General features: G+C 34.8%; 1 protein-coding gene across 8 annotated transcripts in view; it reads right to left on the reverse strand.

Annotated features, from left to right (window-relative positions):
• Nucleotides 1-15,265, reverse strand: part of RBPMS (RNA binding protein, mRNA processing factor) — a 114,381-nt gene that overhangs the window by 45,837 nt on the left and 53,279 nt on the right. For 4 of the 8 annotated variants that reach the window (XM_087888302.1, XM_087888299.1, XM_087888303.1 and 1 more), the window contains exons 3-4: nucleotides 14,110-14,148; nucleotides 8,077-8,139 (exon numbers count right to left, since the gene is read on the reverse strand). In XM_087888302.1, the coding sequence (XP_087744428.1) occupies nucleotides 8,077-8,139; nucleotides 14,110-14,148 (102 nt within the window). The remainder of the gene's footprint in view (nucleotides 1-8,076; nucleotides 8,140-14,109; nucleotides 14,149-15,265) is intronic. The other 4 variants (XM_087888305.1, XM_087888300.1, XM_087888304.1 and 1 more) reach the window with 1 other exon arrangement.

The following is a 15,265-nucleotide window of genomic DNA, read 5'->3' on the forward strand; positions in this document are numbered from 1 at the left end:
TCTAAACCAGGGGTGTCAAACTGATGGTCTGCAGATCAGATTTCTCACGTGCAGGCCACACCCACCCCGGCTCTGCAAAGGCAAAAAACATTGTGATACGTCGCAATACATCATGTGATGCAATTGAGTTTGACACCCGTGCTCTAAACCATCCTCATACTGCTGCAAGAGTAGTATGTAGATTTGCCCAAACTATACAATTATTTTTTACAATAAGCCAGAGGGGTTATTGGAAATAAAGCTGATATTAGAGACGTGGCTTTGCAGCTATCCATCTTCTCTTTTAAGAAGATTCTAAAATAAAAACATTACAAATCAGCTGAAGCTAGAAACTTGATGGGCATCAGAGATGTTCAGGAATGCACTATTGTGTCTGGGTACCATGATGCCAACCCCTTCCTTAAACATGCTCCGTACTATTAATTAAAAGAAGTAATTAAATATATATTTATTTAGATCACTCAGTTGATCTGTATGTGAATTATCCTGAAGTCTGTTAACAGCAACTACTTTTTCAGAGCATGTCAGCTGCATCTTATCTATCTGGATTTGCAATCTGATGACAGGGTAAATGAAACATTTCTTGATAACACAATTCCTGCATGGCTGTCTATTTGGAACTAATGTTCACGGTGTGCCATACTAATGTCTGATACACTTTTCATGAGATACTCAGTGGCCCTATGCCAGAGTAACTTAATCATGCATAAGCCATATCAATACTCATAAGTCTTTTCCTAGTCATACAGCAAGCTTGTCTCATCTTGAGCTGTATTTCATTTGTGGTAATGAATCTCCACCACAAACATATGTGTCAGCCTGGGAGAAGAAAGATAAGCAGTACAAAGGTGGAGGGAAGGAAAAAAAGAAAAGGGCTTGCTGACACCATGGTTTAGAGATGAGGGAGGAAAAAAGGGAGTTGTTACTCATTTGTCTAAAGATTTATAGGCTACCAATTATCAAAGATCTCTTTCATAGAGAAGGAGAGGCTTGCAAATAAACTTCACACAGCTCTTACTCAAATATCTACACCACCTTGGTTGCCCTTGTCAACTTTTTGTGATATAAAAAAGAGAAAAGAAAATGTGCAAAATTGCTATCTCACTCCATAGCCACATCCCCCTGCAGTTCTATGATAAAGGATAAAGGGCAATTCCTATGTGCCTACTACAGAAAAACAGCCATGAAAAGAATTCCTAGAAAGCCTCCTGCGGAACCAGCTAACTCTCATCCCTAAATAATAAAAAGCCTAGGAATTTAAACTGTAGTCTAATTCTAATTTTGAACTGCAATTCATTCTTTTTTTTTTTAAACCCTTTTTTACCCTCTTCTCATGTGTTTTTGGCAGGATTTTAACTATAACTTCTACAGAACAAAACCTCCTTTTTATGTTATTCTATAAAATGCTATATGATGGTGAATGCATATGTACCACCAAGCAAAATGCAGCAGAAAATGTGATTTTAATATGCATTATGTATAAAAGTTCTAGAAGTTGGGTTACCATTTGCAACATTGTTTTATTCACTTCATGTGTCACACATTTTTTTGGTTATGCAAACCTGAAGGCAAACAAATTTGGGGCTGTTTGCAAAAAGGATTAAAACATCAATGTCTGCTTTTTTAGGCAGACAATTTATTTTAGAAAAATGTGGTGCCCTAAGTCAGAATAAGATGTTTAGATAAAAAGATGAGGCTTCTCTTGTGCTATAATATAATTTGTTAAGAGTTCCATATATCTTTCGCTTGTAATTTTCTCATGTTTTCTAACTGCTTTTTGAACACAAATGTCTTTTGATCCATTATGCTAAAAGCCACCTGTTTGGAAGAGCCTAAGAAGTTTCTGAAAAAATCATCACCATTGATTGTACCCATTTTTTTCCTATTTGAAGGTGTTTATTCTGAATGCAGAGAGGCTGTTTAGAATTTGGATTATTACAGATTCTCCCATTCTCAAGTGGGGAAACCTTGTATTCTTGTCTGTCGAGTCTCAACAGTGCAAAGAACTGTATTCTTAGCAATACCATTTTTGTAAGATTCCGAAGTATGTGCCACTAAAGCAAGGCTGTCAAACTCGGGGCCGCGGGCCGGATGCGTCACACACTGGCCACCCCCACCCCCGGTTTAGCAAAGGGGGAAGTTGGATATGTCACGTGACGACAACGTGACGATGCGAGTTTGACACCCTTACACTAAAGTATTCCATTTAATCATTATATTACATGGAAAACAAATTACATCACCTAATTCATAATTGTAATTGTTATTTTCCAGCAGTAAGATCTATACAAGTAGCCCTTGACTTATGACTACAACTGGGACTGGAAATGCTGTCACTTATCAAAGGTAGTTGCTAAGTGAGTTGTGCCCCATTTTACAACCTTTTCTGCTGTGGTCATTAGGTGAGTGAATGTGGTCATTAAGTAAATTGCATGGTCATTAAGTGAATCTGGCTTTCCCCATCAACTTTGCTTTTCCGAAGCAACCTGGAAACGGAAGTTGCAAACTGTGATCACATGACCCTGGGAATATGCAATCACTGTAAATCTATGCTGGTTGCCAAGCAATCAAATTTGGATCATGTGACCACAGGATGCTGTGATGGTTGTATGACCAGGCACAATTTGTTTTTGTTTTTTCAGTGCTATCATAATTCTGAAGAGTCACTAAATAAATGGTGGTAAATTGAAGATTGTTGGATTATAAATCAGAATATCAATAAAAAGCAATTTGTTTACTGTGCTGAAATGGAATTTTTTTTTAAAATAAATTTGCCAATAGAATTAAAGGTGTTATCTGTACTAAAAGGATTAGGAATTCCTGTGAATAAGTAGTAGGCAATTTTTAAAGTTAGGTTACCTATGTATTAGCATTTTCCCCACCAGGTAACAATTCTTGATAATTTTATTACACTGACACCATTGAATTATCAGAATCTGAGATCCCATAGTATCGCCCATTGGAAATAATCATACTGTTTTATGTAGAGGACCTGTTGATGCAACATGACCTTACACTAACGCTAACCACTGATGATATAATTAGGACTGTATGCAACATTAACCTAAATGGAGCTATTACGAAGCCTTAGACTGATCTTTTGTTTGGAGGAGATATACTGAGCTTATGATTATTTAACCACTAGGGTTAATGACTACTACAATGTCTTCCATCAATAAACATGTGTGTGTTGAACTGCCTGTGGGTAATATAGGCCAAATTTAAAAGTGGCCTATCTCACTTCATGTACTGGCTTTGCTGTGCCCATTAAAAAGGTGGGGCTTCAATTGCCCAGTCATGCTTGCCATTTTAATGCACCTTGACTTCTCAAAAGTTCCCCTGACGTTTACCCTCTTTGGAAATAAATTTTATTCCTTTATACAGGCAGGAATGAAGGACACTGCTCTTTCATTCTCTGCATACCATAATAGTGTTTGAACTGTATATTCTCCACTGCATCTTTCTCTCTGAAATCCTACCATCTTGCTGTATCATGACAGGGGATGTTCCTGGGAGGGATGAATGAAGAATGCTTGGAATGTGCACCAAAAACATACACTTCCAAGAAGGTCACACAAGACATGAAGGTCAACTCAGCCGCTCAATTAATGGAAGTAGATACTTATATCAGGCAGCAGCACTATAGGAAGATACTGAAGTAGCTCATCCCTTTAGAGACAATGGCAAAAATATCATCTCATACAGTGCAAAAGATGGCAATGGTAAACTGCTCTTGTATTTTACCAAGAAAACCATATGGATAGATAATATAAAATAATTGATGACATGGTGCCAGATGATGGGCCCTTCAGGTTAAATGGCACCCAACATGCTATGGAGGAAAACTGAGGATCTTTCAAAGTACTAATGGTTTTTATGATGCAATTTCATAAAAGCCCTCAGGATGTTGAGCTGCTGATGTTGAAATGTAGACAGGGAGATTCTGTAAAAAATTAGAATTTTCATGGAACATGGGAATAAGAAGCATGAACATGGTAAAACTCAACGTTGTAAAAACTGAAATGAGTCAACTGCACATTGAAAACTTAGGCATCAGAGTATTAAAATGGAGTGGAATTGGAAATTTCCATTCAGAAATTAGTAAGCATCATACTGCTTACTAATCAGGACATAAAAACAATGAAGAAATAGCATTGCTCTTATAGTCAGAAAAAAATATAGCAAGGATCTTCCTTGGCTATGATGCAGTAAATGACCAAATAATATCAATTAGACTTTGCAGATTACCCTTTAATATGTTTATTAAAGTTTATGCTCCAATTCTGATGCAGAAAAAAAAAAGTTAATGAGTTGAATAATTAAGGTCAATCTTAAATTGGCAGAACATATAAGCAAGATGTATTGCTTATGCTTACAGATTGGAATGTAGCAGTTGGAATAAAGAATAAAAAACATAGTTGGACTCTATCACCTAGGAAACAGAAATGAAGCACAAGAATGATTATCATATCTGTCAATCCAATGATTTCTCCAATGCTAATCTCCATTGCAATCTTCAAACAATCAATGCCATATCCAGCACATGGACATCATCAAGTGGAATAGACAGATATCAAACTGGCTATATTACTGGTACAAGTAACATAGTGGAAGACCCTGTAAAGATGTGGCCAGAGATTTACTATGCAAAGAATCACAAACTGCTCATGAGCAAGTTCCATGTCAAGCTAAAGTGGAGGAACAAAGCCAACCAGTTTCCATGACGTATCTTGAGCATATGCCCATCATTTTCAAGGAGAACATCAGGAATTGCTTTGAAGTACTGAACCTCATTGATAGGAAACAAACGAACTGCGGAATTATATCAAAGATGTTATTTAGGATGAATGTGAAAATAGATAGCAAAGACCATAAAACCAGAAGAAAGCAAAGTGGATGTACGAACAGATGGTGAAAATTGCCATGAAGAGAAGAAGCCAAAGTCAAGAAAAACAAAGATCTCAAGAAGTAACTTATCAAAGAATTTCAGAGAACTGTTAGAAGAGACAAGAAGCAATATTGCAAAGACATCTGTGAAGACATCAAAGATGGAAACAGAGAAAGAAAAACAAGGAACATTTCTCAAAAGATTTCCTACTCAGAGAGAAGTTCCAACCTAAAACTGATATGTTAAAGGATGCTTATAAGCAAACAGTAAATAATTCAAAAAAGATCAAAGTTAGGAAATTCTCTACAGTAGAGATGTCAACATTCAAGATATCTTAGAAAAGCGGTCTCCAACCTTTGCAGCTTGCAGCCCAGCTGGGGGGCAGTTAGAGGGGAAGTGAGAGGTGGGCTGGCATGCAAGTGCACATGCACATACACAGCTCCACTCCCACAAGAGAGAAACCTTTGGGGTGCAGTTTCATGCTCCTTCAGGCTTCTCCATGCCAAAAGCTTTTGCAAAGGGACAGAAAGCCTGAAGCAATGCGAGAAGCCTTTCATCCATTTGCAAAAGCTTTTGGCACAGAGAAGCCTTTGGGGGCATGGTCTCATGCTTCTTCAGAGTCAACCGAGGCTGCTCAATGCTCTGAAAGTGGATCGGGTATCCTGAGCAGGCAGCCTCTGTGAGTCAGCGAAGCTGAGCAGAGCGTGCTTATCCCACTCAGTTGTTGTGACCCAGCCTTAGCAGAACCAAGGAACAGACTCGTCTTGAAAACCCCCTCTTTTTTTAGCTACTGTGAATTCATGGTATTCACACACAGAAAAGTCCAGGCAATAATCCTTCCAAGGGTTAACTACAGTAACAGACCTTATCATTACTTGGATAATTGCTGGGCCCAGAGCTTCCAGTCACAAAGCTGTAAATTAATTCCTGACAAGCAGTCTCTGAGGCACGGACCACGATAAGCAAATCTTCCGAAAGAAATACAAACTGTTGTCTCCTGCAGCCACCACTCCCCTTTCGCTTCTATTTATTCCCCAGCCAGGGAGGGGCCATTCAGTGTCCATGTGTACCTTTCTTCCTGAGTCGACTCCTGTTCCTCAGTTGTTCTCCTCTCCTGGCGGCTCTGCGCATATGCACATCTGGAACAGGCCCCAGCTGTTCTTCTTCCCCACTTATCTCCGACTCTGAAAGCAGCTGGGAAATGTTGGATGGTCCTGGCTCTATCTCTGCTTCCGATGCAGAACATCCATCAGAGCCTTCCCCAGACTCCAGGACTGGCCCACGTTCCTCCCCAACCTCCTCATCATCTGAGTCTGCTACGAGCTCTGCTGGCAGCTTGCAGGCCACATCATCAGTCTCTGTTCTTACTTCTCTGCTTTGTGAGCATCGTGAGCAGGCAGATTGGGGGGGGGGGAGAGGGAACCAGGTGGCACAAGCAGCAGGCCAGCACATAGGTGCAACTCCACTCACATAAAAGAGAAGCCTTTGGAGTGCCACTTGCATGAATGGAGCTGCACACATTAACCAGTCTTCCTCTTGCACGGCCCAGTTCCCAATAGGCCACAACCTGGTAGTGGGCCACACCCTGAGGGTTGGGGACCCCTGCCTTAGAAGATGTTCCTTTTTTACAAGAACTTCTAATGATAGAAGATATTTATTACCAAGTTGGAAACCCAGAGGGGTTAATGAAACATTTATAGAAATATGGTAAGCAATAGGTTAGAAAAATGGGAATCCCATATTATCCTAATGCAGAACCAATACACAGATCAGGAAACCACAGAACAGACAGAACATGGCAAAACAGATTGGGTCCAGGTTAGTAAAGGAATTAGACAGAGTTGTCACTCCTGCCATTTATTCAAACTATATGCAGAATTGTATATTGAAGAAATTTGGTTTGAAAGAAAATGAGTGTGGTTTTAAAATTGGAAGAAGAAAATTGATAACCTGGTTTATGTTAACAATGGTACTTTGATAGCTGAGAATACAAATAATCTGGAAGCTTTACTAAAGACAGTCAATGACAGTCAATAGAATTACAATGAAATATAAAGAGGATCAAACTAATAACAATGAGTAATCAACATCAAAGCTGACACCAGCCAGAGCATAGAAAAACTCGAGGAAACAGTGGATTGGAAGATGTGGAGAGAATTGCCAAAAGTTGGACTCAACTAAATGGATGATATCATCATCATCACTATCATCATCGTCATCATCATCATGCTGGTACTGAAGGCCTTGGAAAAGATATTCAGATGTTATGATATGTCTATATTTACAGAGACAAGAATTGTTCAAGCAATGGTTTTTCTTGTGATGGATTAGGGAAATTAAAGTGGGATATGATTTAAAAAAAGGATAGAAAGTACATTGAGATTTTTGAACTGTGGTGTTGGGAAGGACTCCCAAGATAACTATGAGAACCTAAGTAAACAAACAAATGAAAGAACGCATGAGTGATCAGGCTAAAATTATCATATTTTGACATTTTATGTAAGACATAGCTCCCTTGAGAAATACATTTAAATAAACAAACAAGTCATAATGATGGGAGAGATGGAAGAAAACAGAGCAGGATAACCAATCTCCAGGGGGGAAGGACAGTTTAGAAATAGGAATATAAATAAATAAAACAAATAATAACTTAAAAAAAACAGAAGTGAGCTGGATGAACTTGATTACAGTCATGGAAGTGCACTGTTGGAAACCATGAAGGACCAGATTGGGGACAGATCATCCTGGATAAAGTCTATCTTTATGTCACCAAGAGTTGATAACTTGGTGACCCATAATCAATCATCACTTTATTTGGCAGTTCAAAATTATTTGATTTATTCCATGGACACTTGACAGATGAAGTAGATATAGCATAGAGATATAAGTCAATCCTCTATATGCAGTACATTATATAACGATCTCCCCTTTGGTTTCATTTCTATTCTGCTAAAGTTGATCATTTCTACATGCAAATGCATTTTTAGAAGTATTCAAAACAACAGTCCCATTTGAAATTTCAATTCAAACTCCCATTTGAATTGCAGTACATGACTCTGTAGACAATAGAGCTCCATTTTAATATAGTCCAGTGCCTCTTCCCTGTATGTATTTACATCCCTGTACTTAAGTATTTAACCATACTTAGAAAGCAACACAGTCAACTGAGACTAATAGTATGTACTTACATTCAAGGCATTCTTAGCAGCTTCTGCTTCTGAGCGACTATCAAAGCTAACGAAACCCACAGGCTGAAAGAAGAGAAAAATTAGAATATTTTTGGACGGTTCACAGTCAAAATTATCCATTACTTCATATGCTACATTTAACTCAAAAATTAAGGAGAAAACTCTCATTTGAAATATTGGTGATAGCTCAAATTAAACACAGTTACATTATTTTTAGTATCTTTAGTTCATAAACTGATATTGATTTTTCATTGTGTAGATTTTTGTTGACTAAACTTTGTTTACGTCCAAACATTTCATTTCTGATTTTTTTTTTTTTTAGTGTGAATTTTCACAAAATATCCCTTGTCAAATGCTGGATGGGACTTTCCAAACATTTTGGAAGGTGAAGTTCACTGTCTTGAATTTGGAACTCCTCTTGTTTCAAGCTCAAGCTTCTCCCAAAATGCTCAAAGCATTTTGAATTTCGCATTTAAGATGATGGTTTTCTCAACAACTCATACTCGACATATTTAAAAATAAATATTTTGAACAATTCTATTCAATGTTACATTCTATATATTAAGTAACAATTTTAAAAGACCATGGTTAATTTTCTTTATCTCACATTCTTGGAAACTTTAGGAGATCATGCCTCCAAAATGAATCTTAAAGATTGTGAGATGTCCCATCTGTGGAAAATCATTTATCCAGTATCAAAAGAATCAGACTATGAAAAGAAATTAAAAGAAGGAAATTATTACTTAATTATTCCAAAATGCTTCATCTACACTCTGCATTTACCAAGAATTAAAACAGGACTGTTGTTTAGACTAATTTATCTATAAAAACATTAAAGCAAGGAAGTGCTTTAATTGTACTAGAGCACTTAATTTAGCAGAAACTACAGAATCTTACTTCTGTTGTCTTTATTAAACACTTTACTTTCAAAATATGTAAACAGATTAACCTAACAAGTGAAAAACAATCAAAATTAGGCTAGGTTTTTTATAAAGATTTTTAGACAAAAATCTGAAATTATATTTTTAAAGAATCTGCATCTGTTAGTCTTTCAGTAATATGAAAAACGGACTTAGATAATAATACAATAATTCCCTAATTGTGTCATGCTGAATACAGGAATTTTACTTGGACAAAATAATCAAGATTCAGCAATTCTGTTTTTAAATCTAGATTTTGGGTTTTATTGGCCAATAATTTCAAATTATCTATTTCTTTAACATTTGGATTAGCTACCAAATGAACAACCCTGAAGATCTTTATCCTTTTTAAAAATTGCAGCAGCAGCAGCAAATTCCTATACTGTATACATTCCACTGTCATCTGTCCCTTTCATGGAATCAAACTATAAGAAGAAAATCTGCAGGCATAGGTTTCCAATGGCAGCTATTGCTAAAAGCATGACCGTTTCACTTTTAAACCATAGGGGTTCAAGACTGAACTCAATCCAAAAAGCAAGAGACTTTCTAGGAAAGTTTAAAGATAAACTGGAAGAAATGCAAATGGAAGTAACAAAAAACCCCAGCACTCAGTACCTTAAAGAGCTAAAACAAAAAACTGAGGAAGAGACAACATTAGGTAATGACAGGACTGATTTTGTTTTTGGTATAAACATCAATTTTAAAAGCCTAATATGAAATATAATGGAGCAAATGCTCCTCAAACAAGAAGAAAGTTATTTTAAAAAATTCAAACAAGATATAGTTTGTCTTTAAGAAATGCATATTAGAAAAAAGAATATAAAATACTTTATCTGCAAAATATATTTCAGTTATAATTAAAAAGAGAAAATGAATTGTTTTATATGTAAACCCCAATTAAAACCAGAACTGATGTTGACTGATATTTATTTATTTATTCTATAGCCACCCATCTCAGTCAATGACTCTGGGTGGCTTACAGTATAAAAACTATAAAAACAATTGGGCAATAGGTAGGGTAGATATATGGGGTTGGAAGCTATTTACCATTATCAAAATTTTGATAATGGAAATTTATGCTCCAAATGAGAGAAAGTAAAATTTTAAAAAGAGTTATGAACAAACTAATCATATGAAAATTGGTATTTAAGGAAAATTGGAATAGAGTGATTTGTTGTAGGAGATCAGCAGGCTGAGATGGAAGGCAGAGTTAAATGTGTCATGAGTTTGAAATCATTGCACAGCCACCAGAGATTTATGTCCAGCTCCCCATGAATTCCATTCACCCTTATTTAACACCAATTTAACTTTGACCATTAGATTCTTGTGTATAGGTAACAATAATAAACTATTCAGGGCTTTGAAGTGTTACTGGTTTTTTGGGCCTGACATTTGTCCACAGAAGGACAGTACCTCTGAGAAAGATATTAAAACATCACAAGATAAATGATCAAAACTTTTTTTTTACATGATGAATAAACTAGAGCTTGTAAATGCATGAAGATACAAAAATCATGATGCAAAAGAATACACTTATTATTCTGAAAGACATAGATCTTTCTCAATATGTTTTGGATATCCAAGAATTTGGCTATAAGTGGACATACTGCCAAAGGTATTTTAAAACTTTATATTTAAAAGGAAAACCAATTATTTCAGATGGAAAGTAAACAAACATTGCTGCGGAAAGAAACAGTAATGAAAAATTGTAAAAAGAAGTTAAAGGCATTTTTATAGTAATTTTAAATAAAGGTAGAGACTAAAAATGGTTTGGGACACAAGAACAGCTTTTATGAAGGGATATTTTATTCAGCATAATAATAAAGTGAAAAAAGAGACAAGAAAACACAATTTTAGATCAGATAAAAATTAAAGAATTAAAGCAATCCCCCCAAAAGAAAATTTATGTATCACCAATTAAATTTACGACAGCAGTGGTCTTTGTTAATGGTAGGAGAAATGAAAGTAAAAATAAATTATGCAAAACAAAAAGAAATTTGAACTTGCAAATAAGCTGGTGAAATTGTTGGCATATAAATTGAGGAACATGAGAAAAAATATTAATTAAAACATAGAAATATTATATTAACAAAAGAAAAGCCATCAATACTATTTTAATTAATGTAAAGGAAAAGAAACTTCCCTGGAAAAGATGAATATTTAAAGAAACAAAAATTTCCAAAAATCACAGAAATATAGAAATAATTAACAAATAAATCCATTACAATATAAAATGTTTGTAAAGCTATAAAAATGTCACAACAAGGAAAGCACCTGGACCAGATAGTTTACCAGCTTGTTATTATATTTTGAAGACAAATGACTACAACCATTGCAAAAGATGATGAACTTCATTTTACAGACTAGAAAGATACCAGAGAGTTTGATAGAGGCTAATATACTATTAATACCTAAAGAAAGTCAAGATTTGACCTGACCAAAAATTATTTCTCATTATTGAATAATAACTGTAAGTTATTTATGATGATTTCAGCTGAGAAAATGAAGATGGTTTTACAGGACTATAGAAATATAGGATATTTTGGAATACTTAAAACAACATTATGAAAAGTAAACAACATTGATTTTTTTCTTGATGCAGAAATTCCTTTGACAATTTTGAATTGGACATTTTTGTTTAAAATTTTGGAATATATGGACTTTGGAGAGAATTTTATCAAATGGGTAAAATCAATTTATATATCACAAAAAACACAGTTAATTGTGAATTGAGAATAAACAGAGTTACAGTGAGTTACAGAAAAGGACCAAACAAGAATGCTCCTTGTCACCATTGCTATTTATTTTAGCTTTGGAAGTATTCAAAACAGAGGTATAAGATGAGAGAAATGCTGGAATCAAGATTAAAAGAAAAACACATACATTACTGGCATTTGCTGATGACCTAGTGATAATTTTGGAAAACCTCCTGGAAGGAGCAGAAATATTTATAGAAAAACTAAAGCACTTGGGTGTTAACTGATTTTAAAATAAATAAAAGACCCAGATGTTAACAAGGAATATGAAACTGGAAAACCAAATGGAACTGATGGGAAAAAAAACAGTTTTAAGAATAAGAAAAAAGTGAAATACCTGAATATGAAACATGAATTGTATATAATACCAGAATAATTATCTTAAGGGATGAAAGGAAATTAAGGACATGATAAGATTTATCATTTTGGGGAGAATTTATATGATAAAAGTGAACATTTTGCTAAGAATAAAGGTTTTTTTCCAAATAATATCTATTATGATAACTGATTAATATTTAAACAATGGCAAAAAAAGATATATCTAAATTTTTATGGCAATGAAAAAAAAGAAGAATTAAATATAAAATATTTTAACATGCAAAGGGTTGAGGACGGAGCTGTCTGATTTGAAATTACATTTTGTAGCCTGCTGCTTAGTCGGGATGGAAGAATGGATTTTTCTGAGAAATAAAGATAATTTTAGAATTAGAAAAGCACAATCTGAGCTTTGAATGGTATGATTTTTTAATGGTATAATAAAAGTTAAGCTTAATTTAGATTCTGAGAATTTTTATCTTAGAAATGCTATAATGAAACTATGAAATAGATATAAACCCAGGCAATGCCTGAAAATGCCTTTATAACTCTCAGCATAAGAAGCGTTTTACAGGAATGAAACAGTAGATAGAGAAAAATGGTTAACTTATTAAGAGCTCTTCTAACAGGAACATGGAGATTATAAAACGAACCCAAAAGTGTAATTGATTAAAGAGGGATTTCGTTTTTAATGGTTTTCGTATGCGAGAAACATTTAAGGTTGATAATAGGACATTTGGAATTGACAACAGATGACCAAATATGAAGTTTAACTATGTACAAATGATGAACATGTAATTGCTAAAATGTAATTTAGCTGAAATTTTGAAATGGCAAAAGAACAAATGAAAGACTGCGATAAGAACTTTGGACACAATACCCTGATCGAACTGTGGGAAAATATGTGGTTAAAAGGACTAAAATTTACATTATGTTATAATCTAAAATAATTTTTTTAATAAAATGATGTAACATTGGTATATGACTCCAGAAAAATTATCTAGAATGTATAAAGGTACTTTAAATGCATGTTGGACAACATGTATCATTTTTATAACGACTACTGGACTTGTAAAAAAGCCAGAAATACACGCAATGATACAACAAATTTTAAACACCAACATTCTAAAATCAGAACTTTTCTTGCTGGGATTAGTGAACAATCAGTTAGAAAGGATCCATGGAAGTTTATTTTCATATATGATTATTGCCACAAGACTATTTATATGTACAGAAATGAAAAGACTCTGACATGCCCACAACAGAGGAATGGACGAACTAGACAATGACAGAACTAGTACAGATGATAAAATTAACCTGTCTGATTAGAGAAAGATCAACAACTACATTTATCAATGATTGGAAATCTCTTATGGACTTTTTGCTGAAAAAAGAGGAAAAAAGCTTGTGATTTATGGGTTTGAAGATTAGAAAGGGTAGCTCATGGAAAGAAGGAAATTATGATGTAACCTTAGAGACAGAGGGTGGAATATAAATGTATTTATAACTGCTGTCAAAAAGATGGGAAGTCATTTCTTTCCCCCCTGCTTTTTCTTTCTTTTTTTTTTCTATTCGTATTTCTCTTTCTATTTTCTTTCTTATTTCTTTTCTTTTCTAATACATTTGTATTTTTTATCTTGTTAAAAATGTCTTCAATAAAATCATATTTTTAAAAAGTGAGATTTGCATACAATAACGTAATCACAATCATCCTTTCTGCATGTCAGTGATCACATTTTGAAGATGAACTGGGCTGGACACAATTTTAATTTCTCAAGTACATCTAACATACATCTCTAATACAATAGAGTTAAAAGATAAGTACTGAATCAACTAGAAAGACTGTAATGGGTTAAAACCATGAGTCCAGTTATTCTGACCATCTTCAGTGACTTTTGTTTTAAAAAAAAGAAATATAAAGATTACTGATATTTAAATCTCTGTGCTAAACTTTTATATCAACTTTACCGTTTCCAATTTACCGCATCTTAATAACCTCCTATGATGGTTATGATAAAGCATTTATTCAGTGTTAGCCTTACCTGCTTTGAAGTGAGTTTAATAAGAGAACCTTCATACCCCTGGAGAGAAAAATAAAAACTATATATGTACAAAATAATATATAAGATCTTTAGATCTGTACATTTAAACGTATCAACACATTGCCACACAGTAATATACAGCATTCTTTATCATTTGGCTTTTTTTAAAAGAACAGCAACCATAATTCATAAAAAGATCTAACTATTTCATATGGCCTTTAGGCGGACAACTGATTAATAACAGGAACTTAACTTTGTATTCAATATTAGGATTAAAAATTGAGTTAAAATATTAAAGTTATATACCATTACTTAAAAAGTATTCATTATTGTTGGAACTATAGACACTTCCCATTTACCAACCACAATTGGGGCTGGCAACTCTGTTACTAGGTGTACAGTTGTAAAGTGGGAAAAAGAATCACATGACTCTGCCCAATATGACCACACCTGATGACAGTTTGACAGTTCCAGCTGTGGTCATTAAGTGAATGTGGGTTTTAAGTGTGACATCACGTGATGCAACCTTTGACTTCCTGCTGGCTTCCCCATTGGCTTTGCTTGTCAGAAGCTGCCTGTGAGGGTCACAAATGGCAATCATGGGACTGCAGAGTGCTACGACCTTGGTAAATGCACGACAGCTGCCAGGTGCCCAAATCAACATCATGTGACTGAGGGGACCCCACAACAGTTGCATCTTGAAAACCTTTCATAAGTCTCCTTTTTCAGCACCACCATAACTTCGAACCCTTGCTGAATGAGTGATCAGCTAATGAGGATTATCTGTACTGTATTTTGAGTAAAGTATACAGAAAAAAATAATAATCTTACAAATCTATATATATAAGCAAGGTCAAGTTTCTCCCAAAGGTACTTTTTTCAAAAGGCAACTGGACTTTCTTGGGGGTTTTTTTCTCTTTGAGAACTTTTCACTTTTCATCCAAGAAGCTTCTTCAGTTCTTTTTGGATGAGAAGGGAAACATTTTCAAAGGGAAAAAAAACCCAAGCAAACCCAGTCATCTTCTGAAAAAAAGCCCTTTTGGGACAACCATGACCTGGATGATTGAGAATCTCCATAGACATGTCTGCTTTGGAGTAACACAAATAAGATATTATACCATCGTGCTTAACACGGGCATCCATTCCTCACAACTAA

The sequence above is a fragment of the Pantherophis guttatus genome, chromosome 2, assembly GCF_059756535.1.
Source record: "Pantherophis guttatus breed Tessera chromosome 2, ASM5975653v1, whole genome shotgun sequence".
Classification (NCBI taxonomy): Eukaryota; Metazoa; Chordata; class Lepidosauria; order Squamata; family Colubridae; genus Pantherophis; species Pantherophis guttatus.